Source organism: Sebastes fasciatus, unplaced genomic scaffold (assembly GCF_043250625.1).
Source record: "Sebastes fasciatus isolate fSebFas1 unplaced genomic scaffold, fSebFas1.pri Scaffold_97, whole genome shotgun sequence".
NCBI classification, from domain to species: domain Eukaryota; kingdom Metazoa; phylum Chordata; class Actinopteri; order Perciformes; family Sebastidae; genus Sebastes; species Sebastes fasciatus.
The window spans coordinates 1-25,678 of NW_027428285.1; the positions used below are offsets into that span (position 1 = coordinate 1).

Sequence of the window (25,678 nt, forward strand, 5' to 3'; positions counted from 1 at the left end):
AGAAGGAGGAGGAGGAGGAGGAAGAGAAGAAGGAGGAGGAAGAGGAAGAGGAGGAGGAGGAAGGTTATGTCTGATACTCTGACTGTTGACAGATATTGATGTTTATAACTGAAAGGTGTATTTTGTATAACAGGTGATAATATATATATTATATATCTATATAGATCTATATATTATATATATAGATCTATATATCTATATTATATATATAGATATATATAGATCTATATATATAATGTGTGTATTTTGTGTAACAGGTGACCTTTAACCTTTAAAATTCGTCTAAAGCTGTTTTATTCTTCTTCATGTGTTTAAATGTGAGTCTGGGGTTGAAGTCCTCCAGCCTGCCTCCGACTCTGAAGAATGCAGTCAGACCTGTCACACGGTCACATGACCTGCTCTCATCAGACGCTGCTCTCCTATTGGCCGACGGCTTCAGTGAGGCTGAACACACCTGAAAGATGTTAGACAGGTGAGTTCAGTCAGTCACAGGTGAGCTCAGAGCAGCCGGTCACATTTCACCGGTTTAATACCACTGAAGAAGAAGGAGAAGAAGGGTGATCATGGGTCACGCTCACAGCACCTCTCCTCAGGTAAATCACACCTGAACTCACCTGAACGTGTCTCACCTGTCTGATCAGAACCAGAACTCTAACAGGTGTGAACTCTGTGTTCAGGTCATCCTGATGGGTCTGGACTCGGCGGGAAAATCGACTCTCTTGGCCAGACTGTTGACAGGACAGGTGAGTCTCTACAGGTACAGGTGTGAATCTCAGCAGGTACAGGTGTGAATGTCAGCGTGTCCAGGTGTGAATGTCAGTGGGTCCAGGTGTGAATGTCAGCGTGTCCAGGTGTGAATCTCAGCAGGTACAGGTGTGAATGTCAGCGTGTCCAGGTGTGAATCTCAGCAGGTACAGGTGTGAATCTCAGCAGGTACAGGTGTGAATGTCAGCATGTCCAGGTGTGAATCTCAGCAGATACAGGTGTGAATGTCAGCGTGTCCAGGTGTGAATGTCAGTGGGTCCAGGTGTGAATCTCAGCAGATACAGGTGTGAATCTCAGCAGGTACATGTGTGAATGTCAGCAGGTACAGGTGTGAATCTCAGCAGGTACAGGTGTGAATCTCAGCAGGTACAGGTGTGAATGTCAGTGTGTCCAGGTGTGAATCTCAGCAGGTACAGGTGTGAATGTCAGCGTGTCCAGGTGTGAATCTAAGGTGTGAATCTCAGCAGGTACAGGTGTGAATGTCAGGTGTGAATCTCAGGTGTGAATGTGACGGTGTGTTGTGGTACAGGTGTGAATATGACGGTGTGTTGTGGTACAGGTGTGAATATGACGGTGTGTTGTGGTACAGGTGTGAATGTGACGGTGTGTTGTGGTACAGGTGTGAATATGACGGTGTGTTGTGGTACAGGTGTGAATATGACGGTGTGTTGTGGTACAGGTGATGGAGACGTCTCCAACCGTGGGGTTTAACGTGGGGACGTTGGATCTGGACAAGAAGACGTCTCTGACTGTCTGGGACGTCGGAGGACAGAAGAGCATGAGAGCCAACTGGAGGTAAACAACAACAACAACAACAGCAACAACACAACAACAACTATACAACAATGACAACAACAACAACAACAACAATGACAACACAACAACAACTACTACACAACAATAACAACACAACAATGACAACAACAACAATAACAACAATGACAACAACAACTACTACACAACAATATCATCAACAACAACAACAACAACAACAACAACAACAAACAGGCAGACGGACTAAGTCTTCTTCTTCTTCTTCTTCTTCTTCAGGTACTTCCTGGACGACTGTAAGGCTCTGGTGTTCGTGGTGGACAGCAGCGATCCGACCCGGCTGCCGGAGGCCCAGAAGGTTCTGAAGAAGGTTCTGAATGAAGAGAAGCTACGAGGAGTTCCTCTGATGGTTCTGGCCAACAAGAAGGACCTTCCCAAATCCATGACCATCCGAGAGGTAGGGAACCACTTCAATTTACTAGAAAACCAGTTCAAACCGAAACCTACCGACACCTACTGACCCCTACCAGCCCCTACCAACCCCTACCGACACATACCAACCCCTACCAGCCCCTACCAGCCCCTACGAGCCCCTACCAGCCCCTACCAACCCCTACCGACACATACCAACCCCTACCAGCCCCTACCGGCCCTACCAGCCCCTACCATCCCCTACCGGCCCCTACCAACCCCTACCAACTCCTACCGACACATACCAACCCGTACCAGCCCCTACCAGCCCCTACCGACCCCTACCAGCCCCTACCGACCCCTACCAGCCCCTACCAGCCCCTACCAGCCCCTACCAACCCCTACCGACACATACCAACCCCTACCAGCCCCTACGAGCCCCTACCAGCCCCTACCAACCCCTACCGACACATACCAGCCCCTACCAGCCCCTACCGGCCCTACCAGCCCCTACCAGCCCCTACCGGCCCCTACCAACCCCTACCGACACATACCAACCCCTACCAGCCCCTACCAGCCCCTACCGACCCCTACCAGCCCCTACCGACCCCTACCAGCCCCTACCAGCCCCTACCAGCCCCTACCAGCTCCTACCGGCCCCTACCAGCCCCTACCAGCCCCTACCGACCCCTACCAGCCCCTACCAGCCCCTACCAGCCCCTACCAGCCCCTACCAGCCCCTACCAGGCCCTACCAGACCCACCAGCTAGCTAGCTAGTCCGTCTCCAGAGCTAGCTAACGCCTCCTCTCCTCCCGGTGAAGTAGTCTCCTGGCGGCGAGGAGTGAGGCAGAGGGACCGTGACTTCATCATGACGTCAGCACTAAAACAGTCTCTCTTTTATCTCCTCCTCTTCCTCTTCCTCTTCCTCCTCATCATCAGATCTCCAATCAGCTGGATCTTCCCAGTTACGTCGACCGGTTGTGGGAGATTCAGGCCTGCAGCGCTCTGAAGGGACTCGGCCTCCTGCAGGCCTTCACCTCCATCAACAAACTCATCAAGAAGACATGAGAGGAGGAGGAGGAGGAGGAAGAGGAGGAGGAGGAGGAAGAGGAGGAGGAGGAGGAAGAAGAGGAAGAGGAAGAGGAAGAGGAGGAGGAGGAGGAGGAGGAGGAAGAGGAGGAAGAAAACTAAAAGCCCAACATGTTGTATTTCTACTGAAGGAAACTTAAAGCCTGTTTTACTGTAAAGATGTAAATCTATAATAATAAATCTATAAAGATGATTGACTGTGTTGATCAATAACCAAACGTCGATATGAATGCACCATTTTAATCAATCAATCAATAGGAGGTATTGATTATCAGGTTTCCAACATGAGTTCTGGTGCGTCTCTACGGCGTCTTCTTGTTGACGTGCAGTCTCCTCAGAGAGAACCAGGACTGGACCAGCAGCAGAACCGGGACCAGGACCCAGACCCCGTTAAAGAAGACCAGGTATACCCACAGGTAGAGCCAGGAGGACGTGTCCAGGTGAGGACTGCCAGCCAGCCAATCAGGACAGAACGTCATCCAGCCGCCATACAGCTCGCACACGCACAGAGACACCTGCAGGAAGTGTCTGCAAACACACACGTTGTAGTAGTACCTGTAGTAGTACCTGTAGTACTTCTCTTTCAGTACTATGAGTATCAGTAGTACAGAGAGGACAGAGAGGACAGGTTGTAGTATTACCTGTAGTATTTGTCCCTCAGGACTGCGTGTATCAGTAGGACAGCGAGGACAGAGTCCAGGAGGACGGTCAGTATTTCGATGGAGACGATCGTCGGATCAGAACTCAGCCAACGACTGTCAGCCTTACCGTACTCCTTCCCTACAGACACACAGACAGGTAGACACACAGACAGGTAGACAGGTAGATAGACAGACAGTCAGACAGACAGAGTACTCAGGAGTACTCTGTAGAAGAACAAAGTACTGATAAAGTAAATACTGCAATAAAGTACATTAAACTGTTTTAAACTCACAGAGTTCAGCCAGAGGACCTTCAGACGTCTCCACCGTCCCAACCAGAGACATGTAGACAAACGGACCTTCCTGAGGACGGACGGAAGATAAACAACAGACTATTCATAATTAATACATAATAAACAGCAAACAACGAGCTAAAAGGATAAGATGTGTGAAAGACGTTCTGATTGGTCGTACCAGTGTCAAGTGGACGATGACATCATAGAAGAGCCACAGCAGGATCCACCTGTCCTCTGCAGAGCTCCGTCCACCACACCTGCGTGTTAGCAGGACGGCGGCCAACACCTGAACGCCACACGCCAACAGAGACAAGATGGAGACCAGAGAGAGGCCGGGGGACGCCACCATGTCCATCTGATGGAGGAGGAGGAGGAGGACGAGGAGGAGGAGAAGAATCAGTAGTAGTGGTAGTAGTAATAGTAGTTGTTGCGGTGGTGGTAGTACTAGTACTACTAGTGGTAGTATCAGTAGTTGAAATGGATGAAGAATCAGGACCAAACCGTGTGACTGTGGAGACATTTCAGGCTCCGCCCCCTGCCTGTCTCTATTGGCTGTGTGTGTTCTAACCCCGCCCCCTGAGCAATCCCATTGGCTGTGTATGTTCTAACTCCGCCCCCTGAGCAACCTCATTGGCTGCAGACGAGTACCTCCCCCACCCTGACCCCACCCCCTCTCACAGAGACAGCAGAGGTCAAAGGTCAACAGTCTCCTAGAAACCAGACTCCATTCATAAAACAACCTGTAGAACCACTTTACAGGTTCCTTAAAGAACCAATCAGATCACAGAAGAGATTAATGTGTTTAGATAATAATAATACAAAATCAATAAAGTATAATAATACTTTAATGTATAATAATATTACATATAGTAATGAGGCTAAAGAACCACTAGTTCAAATGAGAGTCAGGAAACAGAGATGTGATTACACAGAGTTTATTGATTATAGATTATAGATCCTGTTGATGATTGACAGTCAATCAGGAAATGTTCTTTGGCAGCAGGAAGTTTTTATTAATGTCAAAATAAAAGAATAAAAAACAGCGACTTTAAACCTGAAAACAACAAAGAGATCAAACAGCTGTTTAGGACTCTGTACATGTACACTATACAGTCTGTACATATAGTCTGTATATAGTGTACATATAGTCTGTATATAGTGTATATACAGACTATGTACACTATATACAGTCTGTATATAGTGTACATAGTCTGTATATACACTATATACAGACTATGTACACTATATACAGTCTGTATATAGTGTATATACAGACTGTATATAGTGTACATATACATATACAGTCTGTATATAGTGTATATACAGTCTGTATATACACTATATACAGTCTGTATATAGTGTATATACAGACTGTATATAGTGTACATATACATATACAGTCTGTATATAGTGTATATACAGTCTGTATATACACTATATACAGACTATGTACACTATATACAGTCTGTATATAGTGTATATACAGACTGTATATAGTGTACATATACATATACAGTCTGTATATAGTGTATATACAGTCTGTATATAGTGTACATAGTCTGTATATACACTATATACAGACTATGTACACTATATACAGTCTGTATATAGTGTATATACAGACTGTATATAGTGTACATATACATATACAGTCTGTATATAGTGTATATACAGTCTGTATATAGTGTACATACAGACTATGTACACTATATACAGACTGTATATAGTGTATATACAGTCTGTATATAGTGTACATATACATATACAGACTGTATATAGTGTATATACAGTCTGTATATAGTGTACATAGTCTGTATGTACACTATATACAGACTGTATATAGTGTATATACAGTCTGTATATAGTGTACATGTTCTGTGTATACTGAGCCTTTAATACTGTATATATATATATCTATATCTATGTTCTAATACTTCTGTGTGGTTAATAAGCAGTTAAATCATCAACAGGCTGGTTAGTGTTCAGTGTAGTGTAGTGTGTGCAGTGTATATCAACACACGTACTCAGGAGAACGTTAGGGGAACCTCGGTGGAACCTCAGTGGAAACTTGAGGGAACCTTAGAGAGGAACCCAAGTGGAATGTTAAAGGAACCCTGTAGGAACCCTAGGGGAATCCTTGTGAAACCTTAGAGAAACTTAGAGAACCTAGGGGGAACAGGGGAATATTAGAGGAACCTTGTAGGAACCAAAAACAAAAGCTTTATGGGAGCTCTGGGGGAACCTTGACAAGCTATAGAACCTTAGAGGAGAACCCAAGTGGAATGTTAGAGGAACCTTGTTGGAACCCAGGGGAGTCTTTGTGAAACCTTAGAGAACCTAGGGGGAACAGGGGAACATTAGAGGAACCCTAGGGGAATCTTTGTGAAACCTTAGAGAACCTTTGGGGAACAGAGGAATAATAAAGGAACCCTAGGGGAATCCTCGTTATACCTTATAGAATTAGAGGAACCCTGGAAGAACCATAAACAGAACTTTTATGGGAGTTCTGGGGGAACCTTGGCCAACTAGAGAACATTAGAGGTACTTTAGTCAAACCATAAGGGATCCTTTGGGAAATGTCCTTGGACCTTGGAGGAACCTTGGTTGAATGGGAAACAGTAGTAGAACCTCAGAGGAACCTAGAGGAACGTTCAGCACCATGTTTACCTGTGTGTTTGTGAGAACCCGGTGGGGTTCCACTGATGATGGGCGGGTTACATTAGTGTTATTGATCAGCTGATTATTAGTGTTTACATCAGTCAGCTGTTCTAAAGGGAACTAGAACCCAACTGTGACCAGTAAGAACCGCGGTTCTCCACATTGAAACTGATTTTATCTTTGATGTTTTCAGATCAGTTGAAGAATTAAACGTTAAAGTTCTCCGACTTCATTCAAAACGTGAATCTAACAATCAGAGAACATGTCGGAGAACCGAAGGTTTCAGGTAAAGACGTTAAATATCAGAAATATCTGAGTGTGGAACCTAATCAATAACTAAATATTCATCAATAATCAGAACCACACCTTAAAGGAACCGCTCAACATCTGGTGAAGTCCTCTTCTCTATGCTAAGCTAGGCTAACCTGCTAGCTCGAGCTACGCTAGCTGTTTCCCTCTGCTTCCAGTCTTTATGCTAAGCTAGGCTAACCTGCTGAGAGAAGAAGAGGAGTTGACTAGATGTTGAGTGTTTATGGTTCCTCCCGGTTCTCCTCCCGGTTCTCCTGCTGAGGCAGGGTGGAGGACAGAGCGTACTGCTCACTGACTCCCTCTGAAACCAGCGACAGATCCTCCTCCACACCTCCCTCCGCCTCCTCCTCCTGTTTCTCCTCTCTCTCTTCCTGTTTCTCCTGCTCCTCCTCTCTCTCCTCCTCCTCTTCCTGCTTCTCCTGCTCCTCCTGCTCCTCCTCTCTCTGCTCCTGCTCTGCCGGAGCCAGCTGTGCGTGGACCTCGGTGAAGGGGACCTCCTGGTCGGTGCTGCCCAGCGGGGAGAGCTGGACGTCGGCCTCCTCCTCCTGGACGGAGGCCTCGGGGAGCTGAGAGTCGGAGCTGCTGCGAGGCTGAGAACACACACAGAGGTCAGAGGTCAGAGGTCAGAGGTCACAGGAAGTGGACCGTAGGAGAACCTTCTGGAGAACATCGTACCTTCCTGATGCCGAAGCTCAGAGGTGAGACCTTCAGACTGGACGTTCTCTGTTTGATCTTCTCTCGTTGTTCCTGAGACACGATCTTTGTTCCGATCTTCGTCATCTTCTTCTCGATGTTCTGTCTGGAGAACGCCTTCTTCAAGCTGTCTACCTGCTCAGAGAGAGAGACAGGTTATTATACCTGTCTGTCTGATCACCTGTCTGTCTGTCTGGAGAACGCCTTCTTCAAGCTGTCTACCTGCTCAGAGAGAGAGACAGGCTGTTACCTGTCTGTCTGATCACCTGTCTGTCTGTCTGGAGAACGCCTTCTTCAAGCTGTCTACCTGCTCAGAGAGAGAGACAGGCTGTTACCTGTCTGTCTGATCACCTGTCTGTCTGTCTGGAGAACGCCTTCTTCAAGCTGTCTACCTGCTCAGAGAGAGAGACAGGTTATTATACCTGTCTGTCTGATCACCTGTCTGTCTGTCTGGAGAACGCCTTCTTCAAGCTGTCTACCTGCTCAGAGAGAGAGACAGGCTGTTACCTGTCTGTCTGATCACCTGTCTGTCTGTCTGGAGAACGCCTTCTTCAAGCTGTCTACCTGCTCAGAGAGAGAGACAGGCTGTTACCTGTCTGTCTGATCACCTGTCTGTCTGTCTGGAGAACGCCTTCTTTAAGCTGTCTACCTGCTCAGAGAGAGAGACAGGTTATTATACCTGTCTGTCTGATCACCTGTCTGTCTGTCTGGAGAACGCCTTCTTCAAGCTGTCTACCTGCTCAGAGAGAGAGACAGGTTATTATACCTGTCTGTCTGATCACCTGTCTGTCTGTCTGGAGAACGCCTTCTTCAAGCTGTCTACCTGCTCAGAGAGAGAGACAGGCTGTTACCTGTCTGTCTGATCACCTGTCTGTCTGTCTGGAGAACGCCTTCTTTAAGCTGTCTACCTGCTCAGAGAGAGAGACAGGTTATTATACCTGTCTGTCTGATCACCTGTCTGTCTGTCTGGAGAACGCCTTCTTCAAGCTGTCTACCTGCTCAGAGAGAGAGACAGGTTATTATACCTGTCTGTCTGATCACCTGTCTGTCTGTCTGTCTGGAGAACGCCTTCTTCAAGCTGTCTACCTGCTCAGAGAGAGAGACAGGCTGTTACCTGTCTGTCTGATCACCTGTCTGTCTGTCTGGAGAACGCCTTCTTTAAGCTGTCTACCTGCTCAGAGAGAGAGACAGGTTATTATACCTGTCTGTCTGATCACCTGTCTGTCTGTCTGGAGAACGCCTTCTTCAAGCTGTCTACCTGATCAGAGAGAGAGACAGGTTATTATACCTGTCTGTCTGATCACCTGTCTGTCTGTCTGGAGAACGCCTTCTTCAAGCTGTCTACCTGCTCAGAGAGAGAGACAGGCTGTTACCTGTCTGTCTGATCACCTGTCTATCTGTCTGGAGAACGCCTTCTTCAAGCTGTCTACCTGCTCAGAGAGAGAGACAGGTTATTATACCTGTCTGTCTGATCACCTGTCTGTCTGTCTGGAGAACGCCTTCTTCAAGCTGTCTACCTGCTCAGAGAGAGAGACACAGGCTGTTACCTGTCTGTCTGATCACCTGTCTATCTGTCTGGAGAACGCCTTCTTCAAGCTGTCTACCTGCTCAGAGAGAGAGACAGGCTGTTACCTGTCTGTCTGATCACCTGTCTGTCTGTCTGGAGAACGCCTTCTTTAAGCTGTCTACCTGCTCAGAGAGAGAGACAGGTTATTATACCTGTCTGTCTGATCACCTGTCTGTCTGTCTGGAGAACGCCTTCTTCAAGCTGTCTACCTGCTCAGAGAGAGAGACAGGTTATTATACCTGTCTGTCTGATCACCTGTCTGTCTGTCTGGAGAACGCCTTCTTCAAGCTGTCTACCTGCTCAGAGAGAGAGACAGGTTATTATACCTGTCTGTCTGATCACCTGTCTGTCTGTCTGGAGAACGCCTTCTTTAAGCTGTCTACCTGCTCAGAGAGAGAGACAGGCTGTTACCTGTCTGTCTGATCACCTGTCTGTCTGTCTGGAGAACGCCTTCTTCAAGCTGTCTACCTGCTCAGAGAGAGAGACAGGTTATTATACCTGTCTGTCTGATCACCTGTCTGTCTGTCTGGAGAACGCCTTCTTCAAGCTGTCTACCTGCTCAGAGAGAGAGACAGGTTATTATACCTGTCTGTCTGATCACCTGTCTGTCTGTCTGGAGAACGCCTTCTTTAAGCTGTCTACCTGCTCAGAGAGAGAGACAGGCTGTTACCTGTCTGTCTGATCACCTGTCTGTCTGTCTGGAGAACGCCTTCTTCAAGCTGTCTACCTGCTCAGAGAGAGAGACAGGTTATTATACCTGTCTGTCTGATCACCTGTCTGTCTGTCTGGAGAACGCCTTCTTCAAGCTGTCTACCTGCTCAGAGAGAGAGACAGACTGTTACCTGTCTGTCTGATCACCTGTCTGTCTGTCTGGAGAACGCCTTCTTCAAGCTGTCTACCTGCTCAGAGAGAGAGACAGGTTATTATACCTGTCTGTCTGATCACCTGTCTGTCTGTCTGGAGAACGCCTTCTTCAAGCTGTCTACCTGCTCAGAGAGAGAGACAGGTTATTATACCTGTCTGTCTGATCACCTGTCTGTCTGTCTGGAGAACGCCTTCTTCAAGCTGTCTACCTGCTCAGAGAGAGAGACAGACTGTTACCTGTCTGTCTGATCACCTGTCTGTCTGTCTGGAGAACGCCTTCTTCAAGCTGTCTACCTGCTCAGAGAGAGAGACAGGTTATTATACCTGTCTGTCTGATCACCTGTCTGTCTGTCTGGAGAACACCTTCTTCAAGCTGTCTACCTGCTCAGAGAGAGAGACAGGCTGTTACCTGTCTGTCTGATCACCTGTCTGTCTGTCTGGAGAACGCCTTCTTTAAGCTGTCTACCTGCTCAGAGAGAGAGACAGGCTGTTACCTGTCTGTCTGATCACCTGTCTGTCTGTCTGGAGAACGCCTTCTTCAAGCTGTCTACCTGCTCAGAGAGAGAGACAGGTTATTATACCTGTCTGTCTGATCACCTGTCTGTCTGTCTGGAGAACGCCTTCTTCAAGCTGTCTACCTGCTCAGAGAGAGAGACAGGTTATTATACCTGTCTGTCTGATCACCTGTCTGTCTGTCTGGAGAACGCCTTCTTCAAGCTGTCTACCTGCTCAGAGAGAGAGACAGGCTGTTACCTGTCTGTCTGATCACCTGTCTGTCTGTCTGGAGAACGCCTTCTTTAAGCTGTCTACCTGCTCAGAGAGAGAGACAGGTTATTATACCAGTCTGTCTGATCACCTGTCTATCTGTCTGGAGAACGCCTTCTTCAAGCTGTCTACCTGCTCAGAGAGAGAGACAGGCTGTTACCTGTCTGTCTGATCACCTGTCTGTCTGTCTGGAGAACGCCTTCTTCAAGCTGTCTACCTGCTCAGAGAGAGAGACAGGTTATTATACCTGTCTGTCTGATCACCTGTCTGTCTGTCTGGAGAACGCCTTCTTTAAGCTGTCTACCTGCTCAGAGAGAGAGACAGGCTGTTACCTGTCTGTCTGATCACCTGTCTGTCTGTCTGGAGAACGCCTTCTTCAAGCTGTCTACCTGCTCAGAGAGAGAGACAGGTTATTATACCTGTCTGTCTGATCACCTGTCTGTCTGTCTGGAGAACGCCTTCTTCAAGCTGTCTACCTGCTCAGAGAGAGAGACAGGTTATTATACCTGTCTGTCTGATCACCTGTCTGTCTGTCTGGAGAACGCCTTCTTTAAGCTGTCTACCTGCTCAGAGAGAGAGACAGGCTGTTACCTGTCTGTCTGATCACCTGTCTGTCTGTCTGGAGAACGCCTTCTTCAAGCTGTCTACCTGCTCAGAGAGAGAGACAGGTTATTATACCTGTCTGTCTGATCACCTGTCTGTCTGTCTGGAGAACGCCTTCTTCAAGCTGTCTACCTGCTCAGAGAGAGAGACAGACTGTTACCTGTCTGTCTGATCACCTGTCTGTCTGTCTGGAGAACGCCTTCTTCAAGCTGTCTACCTGCTCAGAGAGAGAGACAGGTTATTATACCTGTCTGTCTGATCACCTGTCTGTCTGTCTGGAGAACGCCTTCTTCAAGCTGTCTACCTGCTCAGAGAGAGAGACAGGTTATTATACCTGTCTGTCTGATCACCTGTCTGTCTGTCTGGAGAACGCCTTCTTCAAGCTGTCTACCTGCTCAGAGAGAGAGACAGACTGTTACCTGTCTGTCTGATCACCTGTCTGTCTGTCTGGAGAACGCCTTCTTCAAGCTGTCTACCTGCTCAGAGAGAGAGACAGGTTATTATACCTGTCTGTCTGATCACCTGTCTGTCTGTCTGGAGAACACCTTCTTCAAGCTGTCTACCTGCTCAGAGAGAGAGACAGGCTGTTACCTGTCTGTCTGATCACCTGTCTGTCTGTCTGGAGAACGCCTTCTTTAAGCTGTCTACCTGCTCAGAGAGAGAGACAGGCTGTTACCTGTCTGTCTGATCACCTGTCTGTCTGTCTGGAGAACGCCTTCTTCAAGCTGTCTACCTGCTCAGAGAGAGAGACAGGTTATTATACCTGTCTGTCTGATCACCTGTCTGTCTGTCTGGAGAACGCCTTCTTCAAGCTGTCTACCTGCTCAGAGAGAGAGACAGGTTATTATACCTGTCTGTCTGATCACCTGTCTGTCTGTCTGGAGAACGCCTTCTTCAAGCTGTCTACCTGCTCAGAGAGAGAGACAGGCTGTTACCTGTCTGTCTGATCACCTGTCTGTCTGTCTGGAGAACGCCTTCTTTAAGCTGTCTACCTGCTCAGAGAGAGAGACAGGTTATTATACCTGTCTGTCTGATCACCTGTCTATCTGTCTGGAGAACGCCTTCTTCAAGCTGTCTACCTGCTCAGAGAGAGAGACAGGCTGTTACCTGTCTGTCTGATCACCTGTCTGTCTGTCTGGAGAACGCCTTCTTCAAGCTGTCTACCTGATCAGAGAGAGAGACAGGCTGTTACCTGTCTGTCTGATCACCTGTCTGTCTGTCTGGAGAACGCCTTCTTCAAGCTGTCTACCTGATCAGAGAGAGAGACAGGTTATTATACCTGTCTGTCTGATCACCTGTCTGTCTGTCTGGAGAACGCCTTCTTCAAGCTGTCTACCTGATCAGAGAGAGAGACAGGTTATTATACCTGTCTGTCTGATCACCTGTCTGTCTGTCTGGAGAACGCCTTCTTCAAGCTGTCTACCTGCTCAGAGAGAGAGACAGGTTATTATACCTGTCTGTCTGATCACCTGTCTGTCTGTCTGGAGAACGCCTTCTTCAAGCTGTCTACCTGCTCAGAGAGAGAGACAGGTTATTATACCTGTCTGTCTGATCACCTGTCTGTGGTTCTTACCTTCTTCAGACTGGACCTCTTCAGTTTCTCGGCTCTGGACTTCTCCATGTTCTCCAGGTCGTGAGGCCACACCTCCTCGTCCTCTAGCTCCGCCTCCAGCCCGACGTCCTCGTCAGACGACAGGTCGATGGTGTGGAGCCCCGCCTCCTGGGAACGGTTCCCGTCAACGGCGCCCGCCGCCGACTCATCGCCTTCTTCCAGAACCTCATCGCGAGGGAACGGAGGAGGGTCCTTCACGAAGACGGTGGAGGGGATCTCGTTCTCCTCCTGAAGGAGGGGAGAACGTTAGGAACATGTTCAAGGAACCTTATCTAGAACATGGTAAGTGGAACCTCAGCATTTGTCCTTATCGTGACAGAACAACAACACCAGCAGGAGAACGATGAAGCCCAGGAGGGCAGAGCTGAAAGCTTCCACAGACAGTGAAAGGGTTAAAGGGCTGACGGAGAACCACACCCTGGGAACCCACTCACACATGTTCTGAGGAATGCTGGGTATTTCAGGGAGGAAGGGAATGTTTAGTGTCGGTGAGACAAGACGGAGAACTCACACATGTACACAGTGAGACTGCAGCAACACGACCACCGTGTACAGTACACACAGAGTACACAGAGTACACAGAGTACACACAGAGTACACATAGTACACAGAGTACATAGAGTACACACAGTACACACAGTTTTACTGTCGGGTACTACACACATGTACGCAGTGATACTGCAGTACTGCTAGTTAGAAAACACGACCACCGTGTACAGTACACACAGAGTACACAGAGTACACACAGAGTACACAGAGTACACAGAGTACACAGAGTACACACAGAGTACACAGAGTACACAGAGTACACAGAGTACACACAGAGTACACAGAGTACACACAGTACACAGAGTACACACAGTACACAGAGTACACACAGTTTTACTGTCAGGTACTACTACAGACGTTCTCCGACTTGAGAACAGCTGACGGAACGACTCACTGACTTCATGAGAACTCACGTTGTTGTAACCGTGACAACCAGACCTCAGTTCACTTCCTGCTGCAGCTGACGACCAAATAAGGTCATAGACTGAAAATCACAGTCAGACAAAGAGAGAACTGGAGAACCCTACTGTCAGTGGAGATCCCTACTGTCTGGGGAGAACCATACTGTCTGAGGACAACCTTACTGTCTGTGGAGAACCATATAGCTGTGGAGAACCATACTGTCTGGTGGAGAACCTTACTGTCTGATAGAGAACCTTACTGTCTGAGGAGAACCATACTGTCTGTGGAGAACCATACTGTCTGGGGAGAACCTTACTGTCTGGGGAGAACCATACTGTCTGAGGACAACCTTACTGTCTGTGGAGAACCATATAGCTGTGGAGAACCATACTGTCTGGTGGAGAACCTTACTGTCTGATAGAGAACCTTACTGTCTGAGGAGAACCATACTGTCTGTGGAGAACCATACTGTCTGGGGAGAACCTTACTGTCTGGGGAGAACCTTACTGTCTGGTGGAGAACCTTACTGTCTGATAGAGAACCTTACTGTCTGAGGAGAGCCATACTGTCTGATGGAGAACCTTACTATCTGGGGAGAACCATACTGTCTGGGGAGAACCTTACTGTCTGGTGGAGAACCTTACTGTCTGATAGAGAACCTTACTGTCTGAGGAGAACCTTACTGTCTGGTGGAGAACCTTACTGTCTGATAGAGAACCTTACTGTCTGAGGAGAACCTTACTGTCTGATGGAGAACCTGACTGATGGGGAACTTTACTGATGGAGAACTTTACTGATGGAGAAATTTACTGATGGAGAACTTTACTGATGGAGAACCTGACTGATGGAGAACCTGACTGATGGAGAACCTGACTGATGGAGAACTTTACTGATGGAGAAATTTACTGATGGAGAACCTGACAGATGGAGAACTTTACTGATGGAGAACCTGACTGATGGAGAACCTGACTGATGGAGAACTTTACTGATGGAGAAATTTACTGATGGAGAACCTGACAGATGGAGAACTTTACTGATGGAGAACCCGACTGATGGAGAACCTGACTGATGGAGAACTTTACTGATGGAGAACCTGACTGATGGAGAACTTGACTGATGGAGAACCTGACTGATGGAGAACTTGTCTGATGGAGAACCTGACTGATGGAGAACCTTAATCTCTGACCTCACCTGGAAGATGAGAACCTTGAAGTTGTTCCTGCTGATCAGGTGGGCGTGGTTGGCTTCCAGCTTCTTCACCTGGACGCCCTGACGCTCCATCTTATCACGCACCTGCACAAACACAACCACACAGGTGAGACAGGTGTGATGTATTTAGAGACAGGTGAGACAGGTGAGACAGGCGTGATCTGGTTAGAGACAGGTGAGACAGGTGTGATCTGGTTAGAGACAGGTGAGACAGGTGTGATGTATTTAGAGACAGGTGAGACAGGTGAGACAGGTGTGATCTGTTTAGAGACAGGTGAGACAGGTGTGATGTATTTAGAAACAGGTGAGACAGGTGTGATCTGGTTAGAGACAGGTGAGACAGGTGTGATGTATTTAGAGACAGGTGAGACAGGTATGATCTGGTTAGAGACAGGTGAGACAGGTGAGACAGGTGTGATCTGTTTAGAGACAGGTGTGATCTGTATGGAGACAGGTGAGACAGGTGTGATGTATTTAGAGACAGGTGAGACAGGTGTGATCTGGTTAGAGACAGGTGAGACAGGTGAGACAGGTGAGACAGGTGTGATCTGTTTAGAGACAGGTGAGACAGGTGTGATGTATTTAGAAACAGGTGAGACAGGTGTGATCTGGTTAGAGACAGGTGAGACAGGTGAGACAGGTGAGACAGGTGTGATGTATTTACAGACGTAGGCAAAATTGTTGGTACCCTTCCGTTAAAGAAAGAAAAACCCACAAAGGTCACTGAAATAACTTGAAACTGACAAAAGTAATAATAAATAAAAATTCACTGAAAATTAACTAATGAAAATCAGATATTGTTTTTGAATTTTGGTTCAACAGAATCATTTTAAAAAACAAACTAATGAAACTGGCCTGGACAAAAATGATGGTACCCTTAACTTAATATTTTGTTGCACAACCTTTCGAGGCAATCACTGCAATCAAGTGATTTCTGTAACTCTCAATGAGACTTCTGCACCTGTCGACAGGTATGTTGGCCCACTCCTCGTGAGCAAACTGCTCCAGCTGTCTCAGGTTTGAAGGGTGCCTTCTCCAGACTGCATGTTTCAGCTCCTTCCACAGATGTTCAATAGGATTTAGATCAGGGCTCATAGAAGGCCACTTCAGAATAGTCCAATGTTTTGTTCTTAGCCATTCTTGGGTGTTTTTAGCTGTGTTTTGGGTCATTATCCTGTTTGAGGACCCATGACCTGCAACTGAGACCAAGCTTTCTGACACTGGGCAGCACATTTCGCTCCAGAATGCCTTGATAGTCTTCAGATTTCATTGCACCCTGCACAGATTCAAGACACCCTGTGCCAGATGCAGCAAAGCAGCCCCATAACATAACCGAGCCTCCTCCATGTTTCACATTAGGTACAGTGTTCTTTTCTTTGGATGCTTCATCTCTTCGTCTGTGAACATAGAGCTGATGTGACTTGCCAAAAAGCTCCAGTTTTGTCTCATCTGTCCAAAGGACATTCTCCCAGAAGCTTTGTGGCTTGTCAATATGCATTTTGGAAAATTCCAGTCTCGCTTTTTTATGATTTGGTGTCCTCCTGGGTCGTCTTCCATTAAGTCCACTTTGGCTCAAACAGTGACGGATGGTGCGATCTGACACTGATGTACCTTGACCTTGGAGTTCACCTCTAATCTCTTTGGAAGTTGTTCTGGGCTCTTTGGTTACCATTCGTATTATCCGTCTCTTCAATATGTCATCAATGTTCCTCCTGCGGCCACGTCCAGGGAGGTTGGCTACAGTCCCATGGACCTTAAACTTCTGAATAATATGAGCAGCTGTAGTCACAGGAACATCAGGCTGCTTGGAGATGGTCTTATAGCCTTTACCTTTAACATGAAGGTCTATAATGTTCTTTCTGATCTCCTGAGACAACTCTCTCCTTAGCTTTCTGTGGTCCATGTTCAGTGTGGTACACACCATGATGCCAAACAGCACAGTGACTACTTTTCACCCTTTAAATAGGCAGACTGACTGATTACAAGTTTGAAGATACCTGTGATGCTATTTACAGGACACACCTTAGTTTAATATGTCCCTATGGTCACATTATTTTACATCTTTTCTAGGGGTACCATCATTTTTGGCCAGGTCAGTTTCATTAGTTTGTTTTTTAAAATGATTCTGTTGAACCACAATTCAAAAACAATATCTGATTATCATTAGTTAATTTTCAGTAATTTTTTATTTATTATTACTTTTGTCAGTTTCAAGTTATTTCAGTGACCATTGTGGGTTTTTCTCTCTTTAACGGAACGTTACCAACAACTTTGCCTACGTGTGTAGAGACAGATGAGACAGGTGTGAATGGTTACCTCCTTCATGGTGACGGACAGCTTGCGGCTCTTGTCCAGCAGCTTGCTGACGGTGTTGGAGGTGTGACTGTGACTCTTGGACAGTTTGGTCATATCAGCCTGGATCCCTCTGACCACGCCCTCCATCTCCACCTGGTGCACCTGCAACACAACCGACCAATCAGCTGCTTCTATTCTTTATCAATCACCTGGAACACAACCGACCAATCAGCTGCTTCTATTCTGTATCACCTGCAACACAACCGACCAATCAGCTGCTTCTATTCTTTATCAATCACCTGGAGAGCTAACAGCTAACATGTTAGCCAGCAGGGGACATGCTAACGGCTAACATGTTAGCCAGCAGGGGACATGCTAACGGCTAACATGTTAGCCAGCAGGGGACATGCTAATGCTAATCAGACTCAGATCATTCATTCTGACTGAAGAGGCTAGTTAGCTGGTTAGCTTAGCTTGTTGCTAACAGCAGCAGAGACTGGTGTCAGACGTGTGGTGATTAGTGTTCTAACGTGTTCTAACGTGTTATTACAGATCATTTCATCACGGCGGCCGTTAGTCTGAGGGCTGATGGGACAACGCAGCCAAAGGTCAAAGTTGTGAAACGAGGTTAGTTTGAAGACGTTTGAAGACGTTCAGCTGAAGCTTCTGATTATGAGAACAATGTGAGGAATCGCCCGTCACAGCAGAGTGAAACATCTGGCGAGCAGCGTGTTTAACCTGCTGAGGTCATGTGACGTCTGAGCGAGGGACAGAAATAGATCTTTGTGTTCAAAACGCTCATAAAAGGAAGAGAAACGCAGAAACCAGCTGAGCTCACAGAGAAGCGTTAAAGAGAGAGAGACTCTTTGGTTTGGAAAGTTCCTCTGAAGCTGGAAACATCAGGATGTTTGTGCTGTTTCTTTATGGAGTTGAAAGTCTAAACGGTCTAACCGGTTTCTAAATCAGCCGTTTGTTTAGTGGAGTTTGGTTTGGAAGGTTTGGTTCTGGACCAGGGAGCCCTGAACCTGGACTCTATACTGAACAGGTTTCTGTGACCACAGAATCTGCTGTTTTAATGGAGTTTGGTTTGGAAAGATTAGTCAGTACTGGTGTTAGTACTGGTGGCAATACCGGTGTCAGTACAGGAGTTAGTACTGATGTTAGTACCAGAGATAGTACCGTAGTCAGAACAGGATTTAGTACCAGAGTTAGTACCGTAGTCAGAACAGGATTTAGTACCAGAGTTAGTACCGTAGTCAGTACAGGAGTTAGTACTGATGTTAGTACCAGAGATAGTACCGTAGTCAGAACAGGATTTAGTACCAGAGTTAGTACCGTAGTCAGAACAGGAGTTAGTACCGGAGTTAGTACCGGAGTTAGTACCAGAGCTAGTACCATAGTCAGAACAGGAGTTAGTACCGGAGTTAGTACCGGAGTCAGAACAGGAGTTAGTACCGGAGTTAGTACCGGAGTTAGTACCAGAGTTAGTACCATAGTCAGAACAGGAGTTAGTACCAGAGATAGTACCAGAGTTAGTACCGTAGTCAGAACAGGAGTTAGTACCAGAGTTAGTACCGTAGTCAGAACAGGAGTTAGTACCAGAGTTAGTACCAGAGTTAGTACCAGAGATAGTACCAGAAATAGTACCAGAGTTAGTACCGTAGTCAGAACAGGAGTTAGTACCGTAGTCAGTACAGGAGTTAGTACCAGAGTTAGTACCAGAGTTAGTACCAGAAATAGTACCGTAGTCAGAACAGGAGTTAGTACCAGAGATAGTACCAGAGTTAGTACTGTAGTCAGAACAGGAGTTAGTACCAGAGTTAGTACCGTAGTCAGAACAGGAGTTAGTACCAGAGTTAGTACCAGAGTTAGTACTGTAGTCAGAACAGGAGTTAGTACCAGAGTTAGTACCGTAGTCAGAACAGGAGTTAGTACCAGAGTTAGTACCGTAGTCAGAACAGGAGTTAGTACCAGAGTTAGTACCAGAGATAGTACCAGAGATAGTACCGTAGTCAGAACAGGAGTTAGTACCAGAGATAGTACCAGAGCTAGTACCAGAGATAGTACCAGAGATAGTACCAGAGATAGTACCGTAGTCAGAACAGGAGTTAGTACCAGAGTTAGTACCAGAGTTAGTACCAGAGATAGTACCAGAGTTAGTACCAGAGATAGTACCATAGTCAGAACAGGAGTTAGTACCAGAGATAGTACCATAGTCAGAACAGGAGTTAGTACCAGAGTTAGTACCAGAGATAGTACCAGAGATAGTACCATAGTCAGAACAGGAGTTAGTACCAGAGATAGTACCAGAGATAGTACCAGAGTTAGTACCGTAGTCAGAACAGGAGTTAGTACCAGAGTTAGTACCGTAGTCAGAACAGGAGTTAGTACCAGAGTTAGTACCAGAGTTAGTACTGTAGTCAGAACAGGAGTTAGTACCAGAGTTAGTACCGTAGTCAGAACAGGAGTTAGTACCAGAGTTAGTACCAGAGTTAGTACCAGAGATAGTACCAGAGTTAGTACCGTAGTCAGAACAGGAGTTAGTACCGTAGTCAGTACAGGAGTTAGTACCAGAGTTAGTACCAGAGTTAGTACCAGAGATAGTACCAGAGTTAGTACCGTAGTCAGAACAGGAGTTAGTACCAGAGTTAGTACCAGAGTTAGTACCAGAGATAGTACCAGAGTTAGTACCGTAGTCAGAACAGGAGTTAGTACCGTAGTCAGTACAGGAGTTAGTACCAGAGTTAGTACCAGAGTTAGTACCAGAAATAGTACCGTAGTCAGAACAGGAGTTAGTACCAGAGATAGTACCAGAGTTAGTACTGTAGTCAGAACAGGAGTTAGTACCAGAGTTAGTACCAGAGTTAGTACTGTAGTCAGAACAGGAGTTAGTACCAGAGTTAGTACCGTAGTCAGAACAGGAGTTAGTACCAGAGTTAGTACCGTAGTCAGAACAGGAGTTAGTACCAGAGTTAGTACCAGAGTTAGTACTGTAGTCAGAACAGGAGTTAGTACCAGAGTTAGTACCGTAGTCAGAACAGGAGTTAGTACCAGAGTTAGTACCAGAGATAGTACCAGAGATAGTACCGTAGTCAGAACAGGAGTTAGTACCAGAGATAGTACCAGAGCTAGTACCAGAGATAGTACCAGAGATAGTACCAGAGATAGTACCGTAGTCAGAACAGGAGTTAGTACCAGAGTTAGTACCAGAGTTAGTACCAGAGATAGTACCAGAAATAGTACCAGAGTTAGTACCGTAGTCAGAACAGGAGTTAGTACCGTAGTCAGTACAGGAGTTAGTACCAGAGTTAGTACCAGAGTTAGTACCAGAAATAGTACCGTAGTCAGAACAGGAGTTAGTACCAGAGATAGTACCAGAGTTAGTACTGTAGTCAGAACAGGAGTTAGTACCAGAGTTAGTACCGTAGTCAGAACAGGAGTTAGTACCAGAGTTAGTACCAGAGTTAGTACTGTAGTCAGAACAGGAGTTAGTACCAGAGTTAGTACCGTAGTCAGAACAGGAGTTAGTACCAGAGTTAGTACCGTAGTCAGAACAGGAGTTAGTACCAGAGTTAGTACCAGAGATAGTACCAGAGATAGTACCGTAGTCAGAACAGGAGTTAGTACCAGAGATAGTACCAGAGCTAGTACCAGAGATAGTACCAGAGATAGTACCAGAGATAGTACCGTAGTCAGAACAGGAGTTAGTACCAGAGTTAGTACCAGAGTTAGTACCAGAGATAGTACCAGAGTTAGTACCAGAGATAGTACCATAGTCAGAACAGGAGTTAGTACCAGAGATAGTACCATAGTCAGAACAGGAGTTAGTACCAGAGTTAGTACCAGAGATAGTACCAGAGATAGTACCATAGTCAGAACAGGAGTTAGTACCAGAGATAGTACCAGAGATAGTACCAGAGTTAGTACCGTAGTCAGAACAGGAGTTAGTACCAGAGTTAGTACCGTAGTCAGAACAGGAGTTAGTACCAGAGTTAGTACCAGAGTTAGTACTGTAGTCAGAACAGGAGTTAGTACCAGAGTTAGTACCGTAGTCAGAACAGGAGTTAGTACCAGAGTTAGTACCAGAGTTAGTACCAGAGATAGTACCAGAGTTAGTACCGTAGTCAGAACAGGAGTTAGTACCGTAGTCAGTACAGGAGTTAGTACCAGAGTTAGTACCAGAGTTAGTACCAGAGATAGTACCAGAGTTAGTACCGTAGTCAGAACAGGAGTTAGTACCAGAGTTAGTACCAGAGTTAGTACCAGAGATAGTACCAGAGTTAGTACCGTAGTCAGAACAGGAGTTAGTACCGTAGTCAGTACAGGAGTTAGTACCAGAGTTAGTACCAGAGTTAGTACCAGAAATAGTACCGTAGTCAGAACAGGAGTTAGTACCAGAGATAGTACCAGAGTTAGTACTGTAGTCAGAACAGGAGTTAGTACCAGAGTTAGTACCAGAGTTAGTACTGTAGTCAGAACAGGAGTTAGTACCAGAGTTAGTACCGTAGTCAGAACAGGAGTTAGTACCAGAGTTAGTACCGTAGTCAGAACAGGAGTTAGTACCAGAGTTAGTACCAGAGTTAGTACTGTAGTCAGAACAGGAGTTAGTACCAGAGTTAGTACCGTAGTCAGAACAGGAGTTAGTACCAGAGTTAGTACCAGAGATAGTACCAGAGATAGTACCGTAGTCAGAACAGGAGTTAGTACCAGAGATAGTACCAGAGCTAGTACCAGAGATAGTACCAGAGATAGTACCAGAGATAGTACCGTAGTCAGAACAGGAGTTAGTACCAGAGTTAGTACCAGAGTTAGTACCAGAGATAGTACCAGAGTTAGTACCAGAGATAGTACCATAGTCAGAACAGGAGTTAGTACCAGAGATAGTACCAGAGATAGTACCATAGTCAGAACAGGAGTTAGTACCAGAGATAGTACCATAGTCAGAACAGGAGTTAGTACCAGAGTTAGTACCAGAGATAGTACCAGAGATAGTACCATAGTCAGAACAGGAGTTAGTACCAGAGATAGTACCAGAGTTAGTACCAGAGATAGTACCAGAGATAGTACCAGAGTTAGTACCGTAGTCAGAACAGGAGTTAGAACCAGAGTTAGTACCGTAGTCAGAACAGGAGTTAGTACCAGAGTTAGTACCGTAGTCAGAACAGGAGTTAGTACCAGAGTTAGTACCGTAGTCAGAACAGGAGTTAGTACCAGAGTTAGTACCGTAGTCAGAACAGGAGTTAGTACCAGAGTTAGTACTGTAGTCAGAACAGGAGTTAGTACCAGAGTTAGTACCGTAGTCAGACCAGGAGTTAGTACCAGAGTTAGTACCAGAGTTAGTACAGGAGTTAGTACCAGAGTTAGTACCAGAGTTAGTACTGTAGTCAGAACAGGAGTTAGTACCAGAGTTAGTACCGTAGTCAGAACAGGAGTTAGTACCAGAGTTAGTACCAGAGTTAGTACCGTAGTCAGAACAGGAGTTAGTACCAGAGTTAGTACCAGAGTTAGTACCAGAGATAGTACCAGAGTTAGTACCGTAGTCAGAACAGGAGTTAGTACCGTAGTCAGTACAGGAGTTAGTACCAGAGTTAGTACCAGAGTTAGTACCAGAAATAGTACCGTAGTCAGAACAGGAGTTAGTACCAGAGATAGTACCAGAGTTAGTACTGTAGTCAGAACAGGAGTTAGTACCAGAGTTAGTACCAGAGTTAGTACTGTAGTCAGAACAGGAGTTAGTACCAGAGTTAGTACCGTAGTCAGAACAGGAGTTAGTACCAGAGTTAGTACCGTAGTCAGAACAGGAGTTAGTACCAGAGTTAGTACCAGAGTTAGTACTGTAGTCAGAACAGGAGTTAGTACCAGAGTTAGTACCGTAGTCAGAACAGGAGTTAGTACCAGAGTTAGTACCGTAGTCAGAACAGGAGTTAGTACCAGAGTTAGTACCAGAGATAGTACCAGAGATAGTACCGTAGTCAGAACAGGAGTTAGTACCAGAGATAGTACCAGAGCTAGTACCAGAGATAGTACCAGAGATAGTACCAGAGATAGTACCAGAGATAGTACCAGAGATAGTACCGTAGTCAGAACAGGAGTTAGTACCAGAGTTAGTACCAGAGTTAGTACCAGAGATAGTACCAGAGTTAGTACCAGAGATAGTACCATAGTCAGAACAGGAGTTAGTACCAGAGATAGTACCAGAGATAGTACCAGAGATAGTACCATAGTCAGAACAGGAGTTAGTACCAGAGATAGTACCAGAGTTAGTACCAGAGATAGTACCAGAGATAGTACCAGAGTTAGTACCGTAGTCAGAACAGGAGTTAGTACCAGAGTTAGTACCGTAGTCAGAACAGGAGTTAGTACCAGAGATAGTACCATAGTCAGAACAGGAGTTAGTACCAGAGATAGTACCAGAGATAGTACCAGAGATAGTACCATAGTCAGAACAGGAGTTAGTACCAGAGATAGTACCAGAGTTAGTACCAGAGATAGTACCAGAGATAGTACCAGAGTTAGTACCGTAGTCAGAACAGGAGTTAGTACCAGAGTTAGTACCGTAGTCAGAACAGGAGTTAGTACCAGAGTTAGTACCGTAGTCAGAACAGGAGTTAGTACCAGAGTTAGTACCGTAGTCAGAACAGGAGTTAGTACCAGAGTTAGTACCAGAGTTAGTACCAGAGTTAGTACCGTAGTCAGAACAGGAGTTAGTACCAGAGTTAGTACTGTAGTCAGAACAGGAGTTAGTACCAGAGTTAGTACCGTAGTCAGAACAGGAGTTAGTACCAGAGTTAGTACCAGAGTTAGTACCAGAGTTAGTACTGTAGTCAGAACTGGAGTTAGTACCAGAGTTAGTACCAGAGATAGTACCGTAGTCAGAACAGGAGTTAGTACCAGAGATAGTACCAGAGTTAGTACCAGAGATAGTACCGTAGTCAGAACAGGAGTTAGTACCAGAGATAGTACCAGAGTTAGTACCAGAGATAGTACCGTAGTCAGAACAGGAGTTAGTACCAGAGATAGTACCAGAGTTAGTACCAGAGTTAGTACCGTAGTCAGAACTGGAGTTAGTACCAGAGTTAGTACCGGAGTTAGTACTGTAGTCAGAACTGGAGTTAGTACCAGAGATAGTACCGTAGTCAGAACTGGAGTTAGTACCAGAGATAGTACCAGAGTTAGTACTGGTTTCTGTACTGGACCCCCCCCCCCAGACCTGATGTCAGGGCGTCCCCGCCCCCCCAGACCTGATGTCAGGGCGTGGCCCCCCCCAGGCTCACCTCCATCTTGTTCTGGTTCTCCTGGACGGCGTCCAGCATGTTGACCAGCTTGTCCAGCAGCGTGAGGACCGTGATGGCGTTGACAGGACCCTGTCCCATCGTCTCGGTGTCCAATCCTGCCAGGGGGGACGAGGGGGAGACCTGGTCCTCCTCCTGCTGGTCCTGCTGGTCCTGCTGGTCCTGGTTGAGGGGGGGGACCAGTAGGTCCTGGCTCTGGTGGGTCTCGGTGGTCACCATGGCGACTCTGTCCTCAGAGACTCCGAGAGACTCGAGTGGAACCAGAACTGTAGAAAGTCCAGAAAGAGTTTCAGAGTTTCAGAGTTTCAGCTGAACACAGAGAGCTCCACCTCAACTGGTCTGGTGTAGTCCACCCCCCCTCCTCAGAGTCTCAGGCTGCTCTCTGATTGGTCGGCTCAGAGTCTCAGGCTGCTCTCTGATTGGTTGGCTCAGAGCAAAACTTTCCGTCCAACTTCCCGACTGTGGAAACGGTCACACCTTTAACTCCTTCACAGCCACCACAGGACAGCTCTCTGTGGTTGAACCCTTCATATCATATACAAGATGAAAACTAAAATAAATAACATATAAAACTAAAATAAATAAAATATAAAAAATAAAATAAATAAAATATAAAAACTAAAATAAATAAAATATAAAACTAAAATAAATAAAAGATAAAACTAAAATAAATAAAATATGAAAAACTAAAATAAATACAAGATAAAAACTAAAATAAATAAAATATAAAAACAAATAAAATATAAAAAATAAAATAAATAAAATATAAAAAATAAAATAAATAAAATATGAAAACTAAAATAAATAAAAGATAAAACTAAAATAAATAAAATATGAAAAACTAAAATAAATACAAGATAAAAACTAAAGTAAATAAAATATAAAA

At 45.9% G+C, this 25,678-nt stretch overlaps 4 protein-coding genes and 1 long non-coding RNA gene across 12 annotated transcripts; 2 read left to right on the forward strand and 3 right to left on the reverse strand.

Annotated features, from left to right (window-relative positions):
- The first annotated feature begins 261 nt into the window (after positions 1-261).
- arl11 (ADP-ribosylation factor-like 11) lies at positions 262-3,230 on the forward strand. The gene is made up of 5 exons (XM_074628680.1): positions 262-593; positions 678-743; positions 1,445-1,560; positions 1,816-1,993; positions 2,888-3,230. The coding sequence occupies exons 1-5, from the start codon at positions 564-566 to the stop codon at positions 3,014-3,016; spliced, it is 519 nt and encodes a 172-aa protein (XP_074484781.1). The 5' UTR covers positions 262-563; the 3' UTR covers positions 3,017-3,230.
- Positions 2,057-2,873, forward strand: LOC141763897 (uncharacterized; the record flags this gene model as incomplete). The annotated part of the gene is made up of 1 exon (XM_074628682.1): positions 2,057-2,873. A coding segment is annotated over one exon (669 nt), but the record flags the coding sequence as incomplete, so codon positions are not given.
- Positions 3,231-3,263: 33 nt separating the features above from the next.
- On the reverse strand, positions 3,264-4,470 carry ebpl (EBP like). Its single transcript, XM_074628679.1, has 4 exons — positions 4,153-4,470; positions 3,972-4,041; positions 3,679-3,817; positions 3,264-3,565 (listed from the first exon to the last, which is right to left on the reverse strand). The coding sequence occupies exons 1-4, from the start codon at positions 4,327-4,329 to the stop codon at positions 3,340-3,342; spliced, it is 612 nt and encodes a 203-aa protein (XP_074484780.1). The 5' UTR covers positions 4,330-4,470; the 3' UTR covers positions 3,264-3,339.
- A 423-nt stretch (positions 4,471-4,893) lies between these two features.
- LOC141763894 (caveolae-associated protein 2-like) lies at positions 4,894-25,157 on the reverse strand. 8 transcript variants are annotated; one of them, XM_074628674.1, is made up of 8 exons: positions 24,775-25,157; positions 17,522-17,662; positions 15,188-15,289; positions 13,007-13,273; positions 7,617-7,769; positions 5,735-7,531; positions 5,619-5,671; positions 4,894-5,145 (listed from the first exon to the last, which is right to left on the reverse strand). In XM_074628674.1, exons 1-6 carry the CDS (start codon positions 25,009-25,011, stop codon positions 7,163-7,165), a joined length of 1,269 nt encoding a protein of 422 aa, XP_074484775.1. In that variant the 5' UTR covers positions 25,012-25,157; the 3' UTR covers positions 4,894-5,145; positions 5,619-5,671; positions 5,735-7,162. The 8 variants fall into 8 exon arrangements, with proteins under 8 accessions (XP_074484775.1, XP_074484773.1, XP_074484772.1 ...); XM_074628672.1 differs by having other exon boundaries at positions 5,619-7,057; positions 7,123-7,531; positions 7,617-7,772; XM_074628671.1 differs by having other exon boundaries at positions 7,617-7,772.
- LOC141763898 (uncharacterized) lies at positions 13,288-15,035 on the reverse strand. Its single transcript, XR_012593192.1, has 3 exons — positions 14,383-15,035; positions 14,275-14,307; positions 13,288-14,158 (listed from the first exon to the last, which is right to left on the reverse strand). It is a non-coding gene; the product is annotated as an uncharacterized LOC141763898 (long non-coding RNA).
- Positions 25,158-25,678: the final 521 nt, after the last annotated feature.